This window comes from Pteropus medius, unplaced genomic scaffold (genome assembly GCF_902729225.1).
Source record: "Pteropus medius unplaced genomic scaffold, Ma_sr-lr_union100, whole genome shotgun sequence".
Lineage (NCBI taxonomy): Eukaryota > Metazoa > Chordata > Mammalia > Chiroptera > Pteropodidae > Pteropus > Pteropus medius.
In genome coordinates, this window is record NW_024352004.1 from 965,218 (window position 1) to 981,632 (window position 16,415).

At 37.8% G+C, this 16,415-nt stretch overlaps 1 protein-coding gene and 1 pseudogene across 7 annotated transcripts in view; both read right to left on the reverse strand.

Moving 5' to 3' along the window:
- Positions 1-2,114: 2,114 nt before the first annotated feature.
- Positions 2,115-16,415, reverse strand: part of GJC1 (gap junction protein gamma 1) — a 30,467-nt gene continuing 16,166 nt past the window's right edge. For 5 of the 7 annotated variants that reach the window (XM_039846745.1, XM_039846738.1, XM_039846743.1 and 2 more), the window contains 2 exons: positions 8,738-8,813; positions 2,115-7,785 (listed from right to left, as the gene is read on the reverse strand). In XM_039846745.1, the coding sequence (XP_039702679.1) occupies positions 6,575-7,765 (1,191 nt within the window). In that variant the 5' untranslated portion in view covers positions 7,766-7,785; positions 8,738-8,813 and the 3' untranslated portion in view covers positions 2,115-6,574. Of the gene's footprint in view, positions 7,786-8,737; positions 8,814-8,916; positions 9,100-16,415 lie in introns of all 7 variants that reach the window. The other 2 variants (XM_039846739.1, XM_039846741.1) reach the window with 1 other exon arrangement.
- LOC120589298 (uncharacterized) lies at positions 11,501-11,619 on the reverse strand (annotated as a pseudogene).

A 16,415-nucleotide genomic window follows, 5' to 3' on the forward strand; every position in this document is an offset into this window, starting at 1 on the left:
GCTGGGCAGAAGCCACAGCTGCAACACGCTGTCAGAAAAATGGGCCAGGCCAAAGGAGCTCCCTGTCAGTGTTTTTCAATGTTCCCAGTGCAAAGAAAAAATTTTACTTCCACAGGACTACACAAACTAAAAATAAAATTGAAAAAAGCTATCTAGCTCTGTATCATTTTCCCCCATGGTCAGGTCCCATTCAGGTCACTGCCTCTGCACGGAAATCGGTTATGAACAGTTGCTTGGTTCTGCCTTGCCTGGAGTTTAAGGCTGTCAGCCAGCCGATGCCCGCTGTGATGGCCCCAGAGAGCAGAGCAGACAAGGATACTTGTGGGAGGTTCGGCCGAGGGTAAGGAGGGAATCCGGTCAGCTCTTCCTTGCAGCACCAGCAGTGGACCTCCTTGGGTTTTCTTCCACAATCCCCAAATCTAACGGAGGCATAGCATGTCGAGGACAGGGCGAAGGAATGCTGTACCATTTCCTCATGGTGACAATGCATGCTTGTCACCATGTCATCATCTCTTTACCCTTGTGTTTTCTAATCCTGAGTCACTTCCTATTTCTCATTTCCTCAAAGATGTCACTAAATGTAGGATGGAGAAATTTCTAAGTAATGATTCTGACTCTTTTACAGATAAGGTGGGATGGGCAGTCATAGTCACATAGCAGAAGTCCCGAATCCATATTGATGAGTCTGAATCTTCTACAGGCCTCTAGTCCAGGCGGCAGCCATCAGTCATTCTGAGCTGGCAGATGACACTCATGTGCTAAGTCTAAACCTCCTTGAAACAGGAAATCATTCAAAACAATCCCTCCTCCTCTTTTATTCTGGCCCACACTTCAAGTTTCTATTTATTTTTCCCAAGTGGTTCTCAAACCTTAATGTACGTAATAGTTACCTAGAGAGAATTTTTGGGTGATGCAATTATTTTTCTATCTTCTGGTGGTGATTACTCAACCGTGCTCAACTACACACTTAAAAACGGTGCATTTTACATGTACACCATACCTAAGAATAGGTTCTTTAAAAATCACCAGAGAACTTATTAGTTCCAATTATGTAGGCTTGAGATGGGTCCAAGGAACCTACATTTTAATCAGTATTCCATTACTTCTTTCTTACACAGGTGGGAAAAACACTGTACACACAGCAAGGCCCACTCCTCCCCCTCCATGAGAAGGCCCAACTGACAGCTGCTCCTGCATACTCCTCTAGGAGAAGAGCAAAGGACGCTGGATTGAGCCACTGGGCAATGAGCAGACCTGAATTCTGTTCTCAGCTCCACTTCAACCTCCAGTTCTTCATGCTCCTGCGTAACATGCCTCCAATCTGCAATAACCGAAGGAGGCAAACCCTAAAAGTATTGTGTATTAATGTAAGCCCCGAAAACCTTAGAGATAGTTTTAAATTCTATATAGTGAAGAGAACCGACTTTAACTTTGATGCTGATTATCTTTTCCAGGTATTAGTCTCTGTTCTGGTAGCAAGTCTGACAAAGAATACACTTTCAAAACAGTGACTTAACTACTCCAACAGCTCTCAAACAGCTCAGAAGTTTATTACCAAATATGGTTGGCTGACCAGTTTACAATGTGTTGCTGAGGGTGGGTTCTTGTGTGTGCCCTAACCAGTCAGCTATTGAGTATCTGGGGGAACAGAGGGCATTTGCTGTGATAAATGCAACCGTCTCCGAGATCCTTCTCTTCCTAGAAGGCACTCCTGGAGAAAAGGCCTTGAGAACCAAAGGGAACCAGAGAGAGAGGGCGTTCCCAGTTTCTGTGCTTAGACCTCGGCCTCCCCGCTCCTCCCACACACAGCCGCCTACGCTTCCCAGATTATGACGCCACGAATATGCTGATCCATTTAGCCACAGCAATCCTGGAGTTCTAAGCCAGCTGTGAAAAAGGGCATCTTTTGAGCCCAAACCTCTGATCATGTATTCCCACTGTGATCAACTTACAGGTGAATGTGTGAGGTGAGGTTTTTTTTCCTATCAGGTTTTCTGTGTAAACCATTAAGCTGTTGGGCATTATTTTATACAAAGAATGAGGTTTATATCCTCGATATAACATTTCGTAGCAGCTGAATTTTCAGTTTTTGGAAAAGATACACAGACCACAAATGAATCTTCTAAACTGTATTTGGAACTGACAGAACATTTGGAACTGAAAAAAATCTTCCTAGAGACAAGGCCCTGAGCACAGAGTCTGTCCCCAACCATAAAATTTTACATCAACAATACAGAACAAAATTCACAAGTGATCTTTGGCACTAGAATGGGTACTTCCTTAGCTGTTCATACAATATCCAAACTGCACACCACATGACATTAGATTGCTGGTTAACAGCTGAATTTTACATTTAGATTATCTTTTAAAAAGCTGAAAGTCCTAGCTAAGTTTTTCAGTATCAATATGCTAACCACATCTAACACTTAGTGCCTGAGGTAGAGACTTCTGTAAGAGATTTATTAAAGAAAACACAATTTGAGAGTACAATGAGGAAAAAGATTTCCAATCTTGGAAGCAGAGAGCCAAATGTCTTTGTTGGTTCAACAAGCCAACCCTGAAATGCAGAATTCTTTACTTGTTTTATTTCTGTAGAGATTTTGCACGGGAGTAGGGCTTTCTTTTGTTCAGACTCCTGGATTTTGGAATGCTATGGATTGCTCCTTTAAAAAGCATGATTATTAACATGGAATGTGCACGACCCAAACTCAACATCATTATTCAAAACACGACTGCGTTAGACAACAAACAAAATCTTTTCGACTCTCCATGATGTGTGGCCAGAATAAGTGACAAGTATGCAATTCAACTTAATGATTCTAACAGTTGATGGTGACCTTGAATTATGACAGATTTATGATATACAAGTGAGTTGAAATTTGGTTTCCAAACTCTGTACTATATAAGTGCAGCAACTTTATTTTCAGGTGATAAGTCTCTTCATGAAATTACATGATTTTATAAAATTAAAATTAGTACCCGGAACCTTCCAATTAAAATGACCAGCAACTGCATATCTCTGACTTCAGGTACTTTTCCTCACAGTCAGGAAAGGCTTTTCCTTTACAAAAAGGCATTTCTTGAAGTAGGTTCAAGTATAACACACTTGCCTTTTACCAAAAGCTGGCTGGCTGGCCAAAAACTTATCATAAACTACAGATGTTATTTTTAGCAGTGTACTGTCTCTTAAATGAGACAGACATTCATAAGGGTAAAGCACAGGTATGACCAACAGGAATAACCTTTATTCCTGGTATAAACTGATTTGAGCAAGTGTTTTAAACCACCGCTGATTCCTGCGATACACAGCGCTGAAGGACATCTCACGACTGTCAGTTTTGTTTTGTAAGTTCCAAGCTCAGACAAGTGACCAGTTATAACAACAGCTGGTCTTTTAATACCTTTTACCATAGGTTCTAACTATTTCATAACACTTCTGAGAGGTAAGTGGCTCCTGAAACTTGGACAAATAAAGGAGAACCGCCTAATTTCATACCACAAAGAAATGATCGAGTTAAGGTACCTGGTTTTTTTTCTCTTTAAAGATACAGGTGTCCTTCTAAAAGACAGATATGTGGGAGTCCTAGCCTTCAGAACCATTTTAGATGGCAAAGTTCATTTTTATCAAAACTAATTCTACAGATATTAGACATCAGTCAAGGTAAATTTCCAGAAAGACTGACTTCAAATGAAGTTACACACTTGTGGTTTTAAATACAGAAACAGGCAAGATTTAAGTCATCAAGCAAACTCAAAGCCACAAAATGAACATTAACATTTCTTTAGGAGAAAATGTCATCTAATTCTCCCCTTGAATTTGAACTAAGAAAAAAAGCCTGTTCATTTTACAAATTTCTCTGAATAATAGATTCTAACAAAGATGAGCAAAAGACACATCACATCTAAATTGATCCAACGGCAAATTAAGGTATAAAACATGCTGATGATCATATCCTGATCCCAGTATGTGAAGGACTAAGCACCCAACTTCTGTTTAGAGAAGCAAATATAATATGGCAGAGCATGTCTTATATAGCAATTCAAAGGAATATGGTTTTGATAGGAAAAAAATTGCTGACAGGCGTCATGGACAAATTCCTGCAACTTCCAGAACAATAACCGGCACAATATTTTTAGAGATTCAATGTCGACTCAATTAATGGGGTAAGCTAAACACCGACAGAGCTATTTTCTTAGTAGGGTCATAGACACCATTAGGGGAAAATGGTTTTGACAAACTTGTATGTTCAAAGGCTGAAAGAAATATACTAAGAAAGCAGTGAGAGTAGGGAAATTAAAACTTTAGTGAGAACAAAAATAGATTTTAAACGTGTACATGTGAAGTGACTTAGAATATCTTTCTGAATTATCCAGACACAAAAGATAACATTCTCATCAGAACAAGCCAAGATCAAACACCAGGGGCACTCTTTGTAGAAACTAAGTGGATGCTTCTGGCGCCAAATGTCTGTCTGGCATTTTGGCTTGACTCCTTCCCTCTCCATCACTCTCAAATCCCCAACCTTTCCGCTGGCAAAGCCACTCTGTTTTCCTTCAGGCTCTGAAGAGATGGATGTGAGTGTGTGTGTATTTTCTGTCCTTCAATTATGAAATGTGCTTGAAGCTCTAGTGACTTAAGTATTAATTGGTAGTTCTTTATCTTAGCTAGGCTTCGGTATTTAAAATCTCGCCTGTTTTCTTAGAATTTCTTCATTAAACATTTGAAGGAAACTGTGCATGTCTATGAATTATCCAGGATATGTACATGTATCATTTTCTGAAATTTCCCCTCAGTCTCACCCAGACTTACTTTTTTGCTTAAGATATTTAGAGATCCTGAGGAAGTTCTCTAGGCCAAAATCTACAGATTTTTAAAATAGCAAAATAAAGGTAAATATATGGCTAGAAGATAAGCTTAAATTTTCTACTGAGTTTCTTTTGTTTGTAGGGGAAGGGAAAGAAATACGAAGGAGAACAACAAAGAAAAAAGAAAAAAAGAACTGCACAATACTTGCTGTTCTAGAATGCTCCTAAATAATGGAAACTGGCATTTTAAGATTAAGACACGAAAAAATTATGCTTCTGGAATTTCAAAATCAAAGGTGGCTTGTGACAGCTTCCTGTTAGAAAAGAGACACCCACAATGAAATGCTCTCTGGCGAAGCAAAGGCCCCTTCCTTTAACTCTTTACCAAGCTCTTATTCAGAAGCTCATAAACCACAACACAATGTGAACGTGATGGGAGAGGAAAGCCCCCCAATAATACAAGGTTAAAAATGGCAATACAATACTGCAAATCATGAGTGTCAGGTGACTAGTAATGCTTGTCATTGACAAACAGATACGCCTACCGATATATTTATAGGGAATAAATACTGAAATTCTCTTTAGGTCTATTTACAGATAGAATCCCAGGTGTGACTGGTCTTCCAGGCAGAAACCTACATTGGCAGAAGTATGTAAATTACAAAAGTTCCACGGTTAAATTATAAAAAATAAGGAATTTGGATTTAGGCCTCCTGCCATACGTAGTACAAAGTAGCTTTGAGTATTCTTAGCCTACAAGGGAATTTTTGTATTTCTAATGTTAACATATAAAGAAAATATCCATTGGCTTCTTCAACTAGAGAGAGGCAGGTTTCTGGATAGAGATATAAGGCAAACCAAACAGGTCCACAACTAAACATCCTATTAGGGCTCATCTTCCAGGCGTGGCTTTGCTTCGTGATAGAGGAATCTTAACGATTCTAGCCAGGGTCTCCGCACTGCTACGGAACCGGGGACACCTTCGTGTATCTGCTTTTTCAAAGAACTTAGATTATATACACATCATCAAAGTACACACTGGCAACACTTGATATTTAAAGGAATCCTGCAGTGACTCACTTATTTCCTTTGAAAATACAAATAGGTTTTCAAAGACTAGATACAAATCTGGGCACATGGATGAGATATGAAGATTTCTCAAGTAAAGGAGAGACGATCTCAACCTCCTACAGTCAACTTTCTTTGCAAGACTGAAAACTGATTCCTCTTCCTCCAGCTTCTTACTTATCTGAAATCATCCCTGCAACAGGAGAGGCACTTTTATTAGGTAACAGCATCTGTTAAAACGTTAAACCCAGGGCAGAATTTGCTGAACAAAGTAATAACACTAGCCTAATAGGCATTACTTTAGGATTTTTTTCCCTTTAATATAAAAGTATAACTACAGTGGTCCAATGTACAAGTACAAAAAAAAGTTCTCATACTAAAAAAAAAGTACCATAATACTGTACATACAAAAACTGTTCAACAAGAATGATTTAAATATCTCTGTTCTTTTCCAGATCTGGAAGACACAAATGTAAAGTTCTACAAGTGTATTATTGCTGGAACACGTGCCCAGGAACACTGTGTTTCCCTTCTCCTGCTTGTCCCAGCCCCGCCTTCAGAGTCCCCTGAGCTTGGATCATAAGCCAACAGCATCCCTGAAGATAACCAGAGCCAAATGTTTACTCAATGGAAGTCATTATTCAGTGAGCCGTTGCTTACCATAAACTACGACAAGTACAAGTTTTAAGCCCAGCTAAGATTAAATCCAGACGGAGGTCTTCCCATTCCCTGATTTGCTACTCGCACTGCTTTTGTTGGACCCAGCTTTGGACCCCACTTTGGCTTTTTTCCCCCGGGGACCATGGGGGTTGTTTTGGTGATTATAGGCCTGGATTGCTAGATCCAAGCGTTCCTGAGCCATTCTGATCTCCCGCTGCAGACTCTCCAGGTCAGCTGGGAGGTGCTCCTCGTGGCTGCCGTACTGTTGTTCCTGGGCGATGTTGGCCTTGTTTTGCTTGTAGGCGATCTTAGCATTGGACAGTTCGGTGTACTGGATCTGATCTGGTTTGACGGCAATGTTATAGCCAGGGGGAGCAGATGGTGTATTCCAAGTGAAAGGATAATTATAAACACCCGGATCTTCCAGTTCCCTCCTTTTACTGTTTAGTGAGTCTCGAATTGTCCCAAACCCTAAATGAAGCATCTCCCAAACGTTAAGCAACAGGCAAAGGCCTGTAACACCATACATTATCAGAAGGAAGATGGTCTTTTCAGTGGGTCTAGAAATGAAGCAGTCTATCTTATGAGGGCAAGGAATTCTGCTGCACACGTAAGACGGGTGGACTTGGAAGCCATACAGAAAATATTGCCCTATCAGAAAACCCACCTCAAACATGGTCCTTGCCAGCAACTGCAGCACATAGATTTTCATGAGACCATCCTCCCGAATCCGCTGTCGGCCATCATGCTTGGCTTTAGGTTGGTTCTGCTCTTTATTTTCTTTTTCACTCTCTAATTCCATTTCTGGATACATCATGGGGTCCTCTTCATGGTCCTCTTCTGTTTCTTCCAGAGCCCGGTGCTGTTTCCACCGCATTGCGTAGGGTTTGCTCCGAGCGGCCTTCTTGTCAGCTTCGCCATGCTCCATTTTGGCAATCTTATGAATGGCGTAGCCCAGGTACATCACCGAGGGGGTTGCCACCAGGATGATCTGGAACACCCAGAAGCGCACATGGGAGAGGGGTGCAAAGGCATCATAGCAGACATTTTCGCAGCCTGGCTGCTCTGTGTTGCACACAAATTTGCTTTGCTCGTCGTAATAGATGGACTCTCCCCCTACAGCTGTAAGGACGATCCGGAAGACAATCAAGACAGTGAGCCAGATCTTCCCCACAAACGTGGAATGGTTGTGGATCTCCTCTAGCAGGCGAGTCAGGAAGCTCCAACTCATGGTGACTGAATTGGTTTGCCCTGATAAAAAAATGGAAAAATCAACGAATATTAAATCCTTATTTAATTTTTTACTGATATCTCTAGGAACTACGTTTTTGTATACTTGAAATCTAACTTCGAGGCCCTTACTAGAATGATTGTTAAAATAAACAGCATCTCACTCTACAGCATCTACTCCCAGGTAGGACAATTCACTTCAGCCTATGAGCACTTGTTTGCTTGTAAACACCAAACTAGAAAGTATGGTTTGTGTTCATGACTTCCCTAGTTTAAAAGGTAAAAGTGTAGCTATCATTCCAGATGTACTTCTCACAGTATACTGGATTCTTTACACACACGATTATTTCATAAGGCCTTCAGAACTTTGAGAGATACAGGTAAGAAAACAGCATGACGGTGTACTCATTTGGTCCAGTCATGACAAGACTACCACTGAGAACATAGTGGGGACACTTGGGCCATAGACTCCATTGTGAAAAGGTACCTTACTAGGAAACTTAAATTTTAAGACCTGGTGACAAAGTATTAAAAATAGTTAAAAAGATAGTATAGCTTCAAATAACTGGCAATGATCAAGAACTAAAATAAAACAGAAAGGAATGAAGAAGATATTCCCTAGCTAGGCTGCATAGCAGAGCAGACTCTAGGATTCTGTATTATATTTCTGAATTTTGTTTATTGTGAATGTTAAAAACTATCTGCAAATTGAATTGTGAAGACATTAAATCCAATCCATACACAAATCCATTTAAAACAGCATTTGGAAAGATAGTTTTATTCTGAGATTCTTAGAACTATGTCCAGAATTCTAGTAAAAACCACTGAAACAAGGTAAAGTATATAAAATCCCTAATGTAACCTCTGACACTCAGTATACCCAGTTTTTATTTCTCTTCTTCCCTCTACCAATTTACTTCTGCAAATTATAGGTAATTATCAGCATCACCAAAGAAGTTTAAATACACTTTACCTGTTATCCAGAACTTCTGTTACCCAAAATTTTCTTAGAGAAATGATGTTCTGCTTACAACTTTTCCAGATTCCCTCTAGAAGGGAAAAAAGAAAAGAGAAGGTCATAAGCTTCCTCCCACAGAAAACAATGAATCACTAAAATGTCATTTTCAGGAAGAAACAAAATTTTCTATGTACCTCAGGTTTCAATCAGCATGAGATGGAAACAGGCTTGAGTTTGAATATCACTGTTTTCTCCTCCCAAGATGTGGTAGGAAAACTACATTAACAGTGACCCAAAGATTAAGTCATTGTAGTCTAAGAAAATGTGACAGGAAGATGAGTCATTTGTGAATATCTGAAGTAGACAAACTCTGGCACCTATAGGAAAACGCCAAAGCAGAAAATCTCAACAAATTTAAACCGGGTCACGAAAGGCCTTGCAAAAACCTCACCCTGCGTGCTCGTCTCGCTCTATTCTCTAGAGCGGCCAATCTCTCTCACTGGAATTTGAGCAGCCAACTAGGAGCAAGCTGTTTAGTTAAAACACCCAACAGCTGGCTCTCAGTCACTGGGACACCCATGTCCACAGGAGGTGAGTTACAGTTTCAACTGCTCACAGAAAGAAAACACCTGTATCTGTACGTGTCTTAAAAAAATTCCAGGACAAATTATTGCTCATTACCCAAGTTCTGCCAACTTTGAGTCGCTACAGTCAAGATTTGTCCATTGGGTGACAACTTTGTTCATTTACTACCATTTAATAAGTAAACTGAAAATAATCCCTGAGGATTATGTATTCACAGTAACAAAAAAAAAATTTTTTTAAGATACAAGAAAAAAATTCAGAACAATTTTCAAAAGGTCAATGAAGAAGTAAGAAGAAAAAAGGAAGTGCAGGCACCTACATAACATGAAATTATCAAGATTTACATAAACTGACCACACAAAGATCTTTCCATAGGACTTCAAGTACAACTCCCGTTTCCAGCCCTGATGTGCAACTGAGCTCACCACTTCTCTCTCTCCCTGAATATGCAAGTTATAAAACCACAAAACAAGAAGTAAGTAATATGCAATTGTTAAATGGTTACATAAGCCAGGTTTCCAACACGGAACTCTGTAATGATTCACATTCACAAGTTCAGACACAGATTTTCCCCAAACACATCTAAGGTATTTCTCCCCTGAAGCCTAATATTCTATTCTTTCCTATATATCAAGACTGTAAAAGAGCAAATGGTAATTAATTAGGAAAACTTAACCCCTCTCCATCCCTACCAAATGGGTATCTTTTTAATAATTACTGCGATGAAAGAATTTCTCAACAGTTCTGCATCTCATACAATAACCTAACATTTTGGGGGGGCGGAGAAATTGGTGATACGCCCCTCAAGGTTTATACGTAAATTACAAAGCAGTCAGTCATTTAAACACTCCCAGAAGTGCATACTGCGTACTGGTTATGCTGTAGGCCTAGAAAATGCCAAACCCTTAAGAGCGTGATTTTCCATGGGCTCCTAAGTGCCACAACACCCTATACCCATACCTTGAGTATAAATGATGTGTTTGGTAACTCCAGAATCTTATACAATGGGCGACAGACAATTTCCTTTCTAAAATAACCATGGCTTCCTAAACTCAGTGGCAGCATCACCACTGTTTTGTTGATCTACTGAGGAGTCAGGAGGTTTTCCTTGGATACTCTTCCCTTTCCAAATCTCTTTCCTCTCCTTGTGGGCAAGAAGGAAATGGCTTAAATATCAGAGAATCTTACTCCGACAGGATGGGGAGGTGATAGGAAGAGGTGGGAGGCAGAGAGAGGAAAAACTGAACGAGCAGAATGGTGGGTTCTGGAACTGACATTTCTAAGCAGAAGGTACCATTGCCAGGTGTGGTCTCATTGTGTTCTTGCTCCATTAAATCTCCCTTTTTTCTGAATTATTTTATTTTGCTCTGCTATCAGAAGCCTAAGATTCAGGACACAGTCTTCTCTGGCTTCCCTGCTTCAGCAAACAGACTTAGTTATAGAGTAGGGAGAGGAGAGTGTGCAATTACCTGTGAATGGCTTTCATGAAAAAATAAAACCATTTCCATATTCCATCTCTGAATGGAAAATGACATGGGAACGTGTGACAGGTGCTGGTGAGGTAGGGGAATGCCTAACATCCACGTGTATGTACGTATGTATCTACTTTATTTTTCAAAACACCAAAACACCAATTGATTTACATGTACTTTTATACTTAATATTTTTTTGAATATCTCCTTTAAGCTTTGGCTGAATTTATCTACAGACAAGTTCTAGGAAGTAGTATTATTAGGTCCAGGAAATGTAAATCTACATGGTTCTTGCTTTGTACTATCATTTGACTTTCTAAAAAGGTTCTAAGTCATTTACAGTGCCTGGCAATGAATAATTACAATTTCACCTCAACCTCACTAGCATTGTCTGCTAGGCTACTTTACTAGATGCAAAATAGTATTTCAAAATTATGTCAATTTGTATGTTTTTAATACAACAGGATATATGTCTTCCATATTCCCCTGTCTTTGTGGACTATTTCTATCCTTTTTTTATCTGCCCATTTATCTGCAGAATGTATTCTTAACATAGTACAGGCCTTAACCACTTAACACTTACTATAAACATCTCATTTTATTGTCTTCCTTCAAATTTTATTATTTTTATAGTCACATTAGTCAATTTCTTGAATAAATTAAAAGGTAGAAAAGTTTTTCTTTCAAAGATTGCTTTTTATTTATTTGTTTGTCTATTTTATGCCTATAGCACCTGGTCTTCGTAGGTGGTCTCCCATCCAAGTACTAAACAGGCCTGACTCTGCTTAGCTTCCGCGATCAGATGGGATCGGGTTTGTTCGGGGTGGCATGGCCGTAGACAAGGATTGCTTTTTAAATGAAGGATACTACAATTCATGGCAGCACTACCCACCCATCCCCCCACTTGCACTGAAGAAAATCATGTTTGCTTATATAACACTTATTGGACAGAAACCAAGTGTGCTATTTTTAGTCTATTTTCCAAATAACTAAAATTACAAATCTATCTTGTCTTGCATTAGAAAATACATTTAAAAAATTAGTTGGCATCAAAATGGTAATAAATTATCTAATTCGCTCCCAAATTCTTTATATTTGAAGTTTCCTACCAATTATATCCTAACAGGATCAAGTCAAAGTTTACTGCATTTTTCTGTAAAAAAGAACTCATAGGATTTTTGAAGATTAAATATAAGCACATTATTTAGATGATCTCGGAAGGTAGATTATATAATTAAGATCTATTTTAAAGATGAGGAAATGAAGTCCAAAAAGTTTATAAAATTTGCCTAGAATCATCCAGTTATTAAGTGGTAAAGCTAGAACCTGTAATCAGCCAGTCTTGTTTTAGTAACTGGGAGGGAAGACTAAAAATGGAAAAATAGCACCATCATCAAAATTTAATTAAGAATGATAACTTATTTGAGCATTGAGAATAGGGACTAGGGACTAGAGAAGTTTGTAAATTCAACTGAGTGTACACCAAGTCAGAGATGAAAATACCTGTTAAAGGAGAGGTACACCAACAGCATACATATGAAATGCTCAGAGCCAGGTGGGCCCTCAAGGCAAAACACCATTATTCCCATTACTATGCTGCTTCAATTTTTTGTCTTGTCACCTCAACTGTACTACTGGGAGCCCCAATGTGCAATTTGTGGTTATGTCAATTATATCTCAAAAAAGTTGTTAAAAAAATAAGAAGAAATAAAGACTTTTTTAGGGATAAAAAAGCTGAAAGAAGTCATCTTTAGCAAGCCAGCACAATAAGAAATGTTAAGTCTTTTGAGCAAAAGAAAAATGACATCAGATGAAAATTTTAATCTACACAAAGGAATAAAGAGCATGGAAATGCAAAAAACATCTAGCATCTTTTCTTATTTTAAATATTTTTAAAAAGATAATTGGCTGTTTAATTTGTGAAATTCATAACATTTTTTATACATACTTCTTTTAGTTAGAGGTAAAAGGATGAAATATCACAAAGGGAAAATGGAGAGGGAGAGGAAATGGAAATATACTGTTGTAAGGTAATTAGACTACACACAGGAAGTGGTTTAATATTACTTGACTAGACAGTGATAAGTTAAAGATGGATACAGTAAACCCTAAATCAAACACTAAAATAACAAAACAGGGTTACAACTAATCAGCTAACAAAGATAAGGAATCATAAAAAATAGATGAAGTAAAGAGGGGGTAGCTCCATAGTGTAGTGGTTAGCATGTCTGCTTTGCAAGCAGAAGGTCTCGGTTCGTACCCCAGGTGGAACCACAGACCATACCCTGGGTGCACCAGGCCCCGGGTACGCACCAGGACCCGGGTGCATGCTACGAGCGTGTAGGAGGGGACGTCCCATATTCAGAGATCCAATTCTTAAGGGGAAATGGCAACATCCATGGGTCAGGGTTGGAAGTGTGTGTGTGGGGGAATTAAAGATAGAGGGAAAAAAAAAAGATGAGGTAAAGAGAAAACAGGAAGATGGCAGATTTAAACTCAACCATAGCAACAATCACATTACATGTAAATGGACTAAACATGCCAATTAAAGACTAAATAAGCAAGATCCAACTACTACATGCTGCCTATAAGAAACCCACTTTAAATGCAAAGTCACGAAAAGATTAAAGTAAAAATATGAGGGAAAGATGTAACAACATACTAACAGTAAGCAAAAGAAAGCTGGAAAACTATATATTAGTATCAGACAAAACAGATTTCAGAGGAAGGACTATTACCTGAAATAAAGAAGGTCCTTTCACAATGATAATTCATCAAAAAAAGATGAAGCAAAAACTGATAGAACTAAGAAAAACAATAGAAAAACCCACAATTAATAGCTGGAAATTTCAACGCCTCATCAATAATGCATAGAACAAATAACAGTAAAACAGAGAAATAATAGTAAGCATATAAAAGAAACATAAATGAACAAAACTAAAACAGACTCAGATACAAAGAACAAACTGGTGATTGCCAAATGGGAGTGGGGGGGCGTTGGAGGGCTGAGCAAAAAATATGAAGGAATTAAGCAGTACAAATTAGTAGTTACAAAACAGTCATGGGGATGTAAAGTACAGCATAGGGAATATAGTCAATAATATAGTCAATAACTTTGTATAGTTCCAGGTGGGGACTAATCGGGGTGGGGAGGATCGCTCTGTAAATTATATAAATGTCTAACCACTATGCTGTACACCTGAAACTAATATAAAATAATACTGAATGTCAACTCTAATTGAAAATAAAACGTAAGAAAAAAAAAGACATTAAGTAAAAACTAAGGAAATCTAAATAAAATCTAAATAAAATATAGACTTCAATAAAAAAAAAACAAAAAAAAAACAACACTATTGACTATTTTACGTAAACTGACATTTAGAGTACACTCCACCCAATAGCAGAATTCACAATTTTTTCAAGGATACGGAGAACATTTACTGAGCTAGACCATATTCTGGGCTACGACAAAAGTCTCAATACATTTAAAATGATTCAAATCATACAAAGTATGTATTCGATCACAACGGAATTAAATTAGAAATCACTAAAATTTAGTTATCTTCCGTTATGCTCTCTTATCACTGAAAAAAATCTCCATATGGATGTCTTATCAATTGGAACTTGTTCTCAAAAGGACTAGTTTCTTTTCCTCTTCCCTTCCATACCCAAAATTTACCTCTGTCATTTCCATTATCAATTAATAGCATTGTGACTTTTAAAGAAAGCAATCCTTACTTTCCCTATAAAACAAACAACAAACACAATTTAGGATTTACTAAACATGTATGTGCCAAGAACTATACCGGGTGCTCATTTCTTTTTCCTTATTATTTTTAAATTTATTATTATTTTTTGTGACATTGGTTAACGAAATGCAGTAAGTTTCAGGTGTACTCTCACTTGTTTTAATCCTCACAAAATCTTATCTTTTAGATAAGAAACAGGTTCAGAAAAGTTATGTAACTTGGTCAAAATCAGAGCTACTGACACAAGTAGGTTCAACAGGTTAGTTTAACTCCAGTCTTCTATTTTCGTTATGCTATATTCTTAACTCCAAAATCCAATAAGACATCTACCTATGAATTATTACTTCATAATGCTCTCAAATACATTATGTACATCTGAATCTGGGTATCTGAAATATGTGAAGAGTTGAAAACTACCTGATGAAAACTATCTAAATGACTAATCATTGATTATGAATGGTGAAAAAAACAGTAAATCCTGTCAATTCTTTCTTCAAAATAAATCCACAGTCCAACTTCTTACCACCTCCATTGCTATCATTCTGATCTAAGCCACCTTCATCTCCAGCAAGATTACTGTAAAAGCCAAAGTCTTCTAACATCCCTTATTATACTCTTTTTCCTTTCAAATCTATTCTCCAAAAAAGCAACCAGTGTAAAGTTTTTAGAAAGTCAGTCAGATCATGTTCCTTTTCTGCTCAAAACTCTCTTGGAATAAAACCTAAAATCTTTACCACAGTCGAAAACACCCTTCCTCATACAGTTCACTTTCTGGCCTATCTCCTTCCAGTATCCTTCTCCCTCATTATGATTCAGGTTTACTTGCATCCTCACTATTTCTCAGATCATAACAAATATGCCAGCCATGTTTTTGCCTCAAGACTTCTACACTTGCTATTTTCACTACTTTGAACCCTCTTCAGATATGGCAGGACTGTCACTTTGAGTCTTTGCTCAAAAGTCACCTCCTTAATGAGACCTTCCCCCAGACCACTGCCCTCTAAATTAACATGTCATTCTCTAGCCCCTTTAGCTTAAATTTTCTTTATAGCACTTAACCCTCACATAATGTAATTTTTATCTTATAATTTCATTGTTTATAAAATGTAAGCCCCATGAGAGCAGGATTTTTTCCTCCCTAGTATTCCCTGGCAAATGGATCTGTATTACTTCTTTGCTGAAGAGCCACTAGTGGGAGGTGGCTTCTCAAACCAGTGGGGCAAAGATCAACTTTTTAATTAACAGTGTTTGGGCAACAGGATAACTACCTGAAAAAAAAAGATAAAAGGAGAATTCATACCTCACATTGGATATCTAGGTAATCCCCAAACAGATAAAGTATCTAAATATAAAAACTGAAACCATAAAAAGTATTAGAAAACATAGTTGACATCTGATATAACTCTGGAAATGGAAAAAAGAAAAAAGAAAAAGATGAATCTGAGTACAAAAAAAGTGTCTCGATGGTTAAGAACAAAACAAAACAAAATCTCATAAGCAATACTGAAAAAATAATGAACCGGAGGGAAAGTTTTTGGTAACTCTTTTTATAGGCAAAGAGCTAATCTCCCTAATATAAAGAGTTCAAAAAAAAAAAAAAAAGCTAACAAAAATCCAATAGAAAATTGGCAAGGGATACACAGATATTCCACAGGAAAAAAAGAAACGCAAATTCCCCTTTAATCTTTTAAGCCATATTTGACATAATTCATCACTCTTTCCTCCTTGAAATACTTTTTTTTTCACATGGATGAACCTTGAAAACATAATACTAAGTGAAAGAAATAAGGCACAAAAAAAGCCACATTTTGTATGATTCCATTTATATGAAAATGTCCAGAATTGGCAAATCCATAGAGACAAAGTAGATTAGTGGTTGTCAGGGGT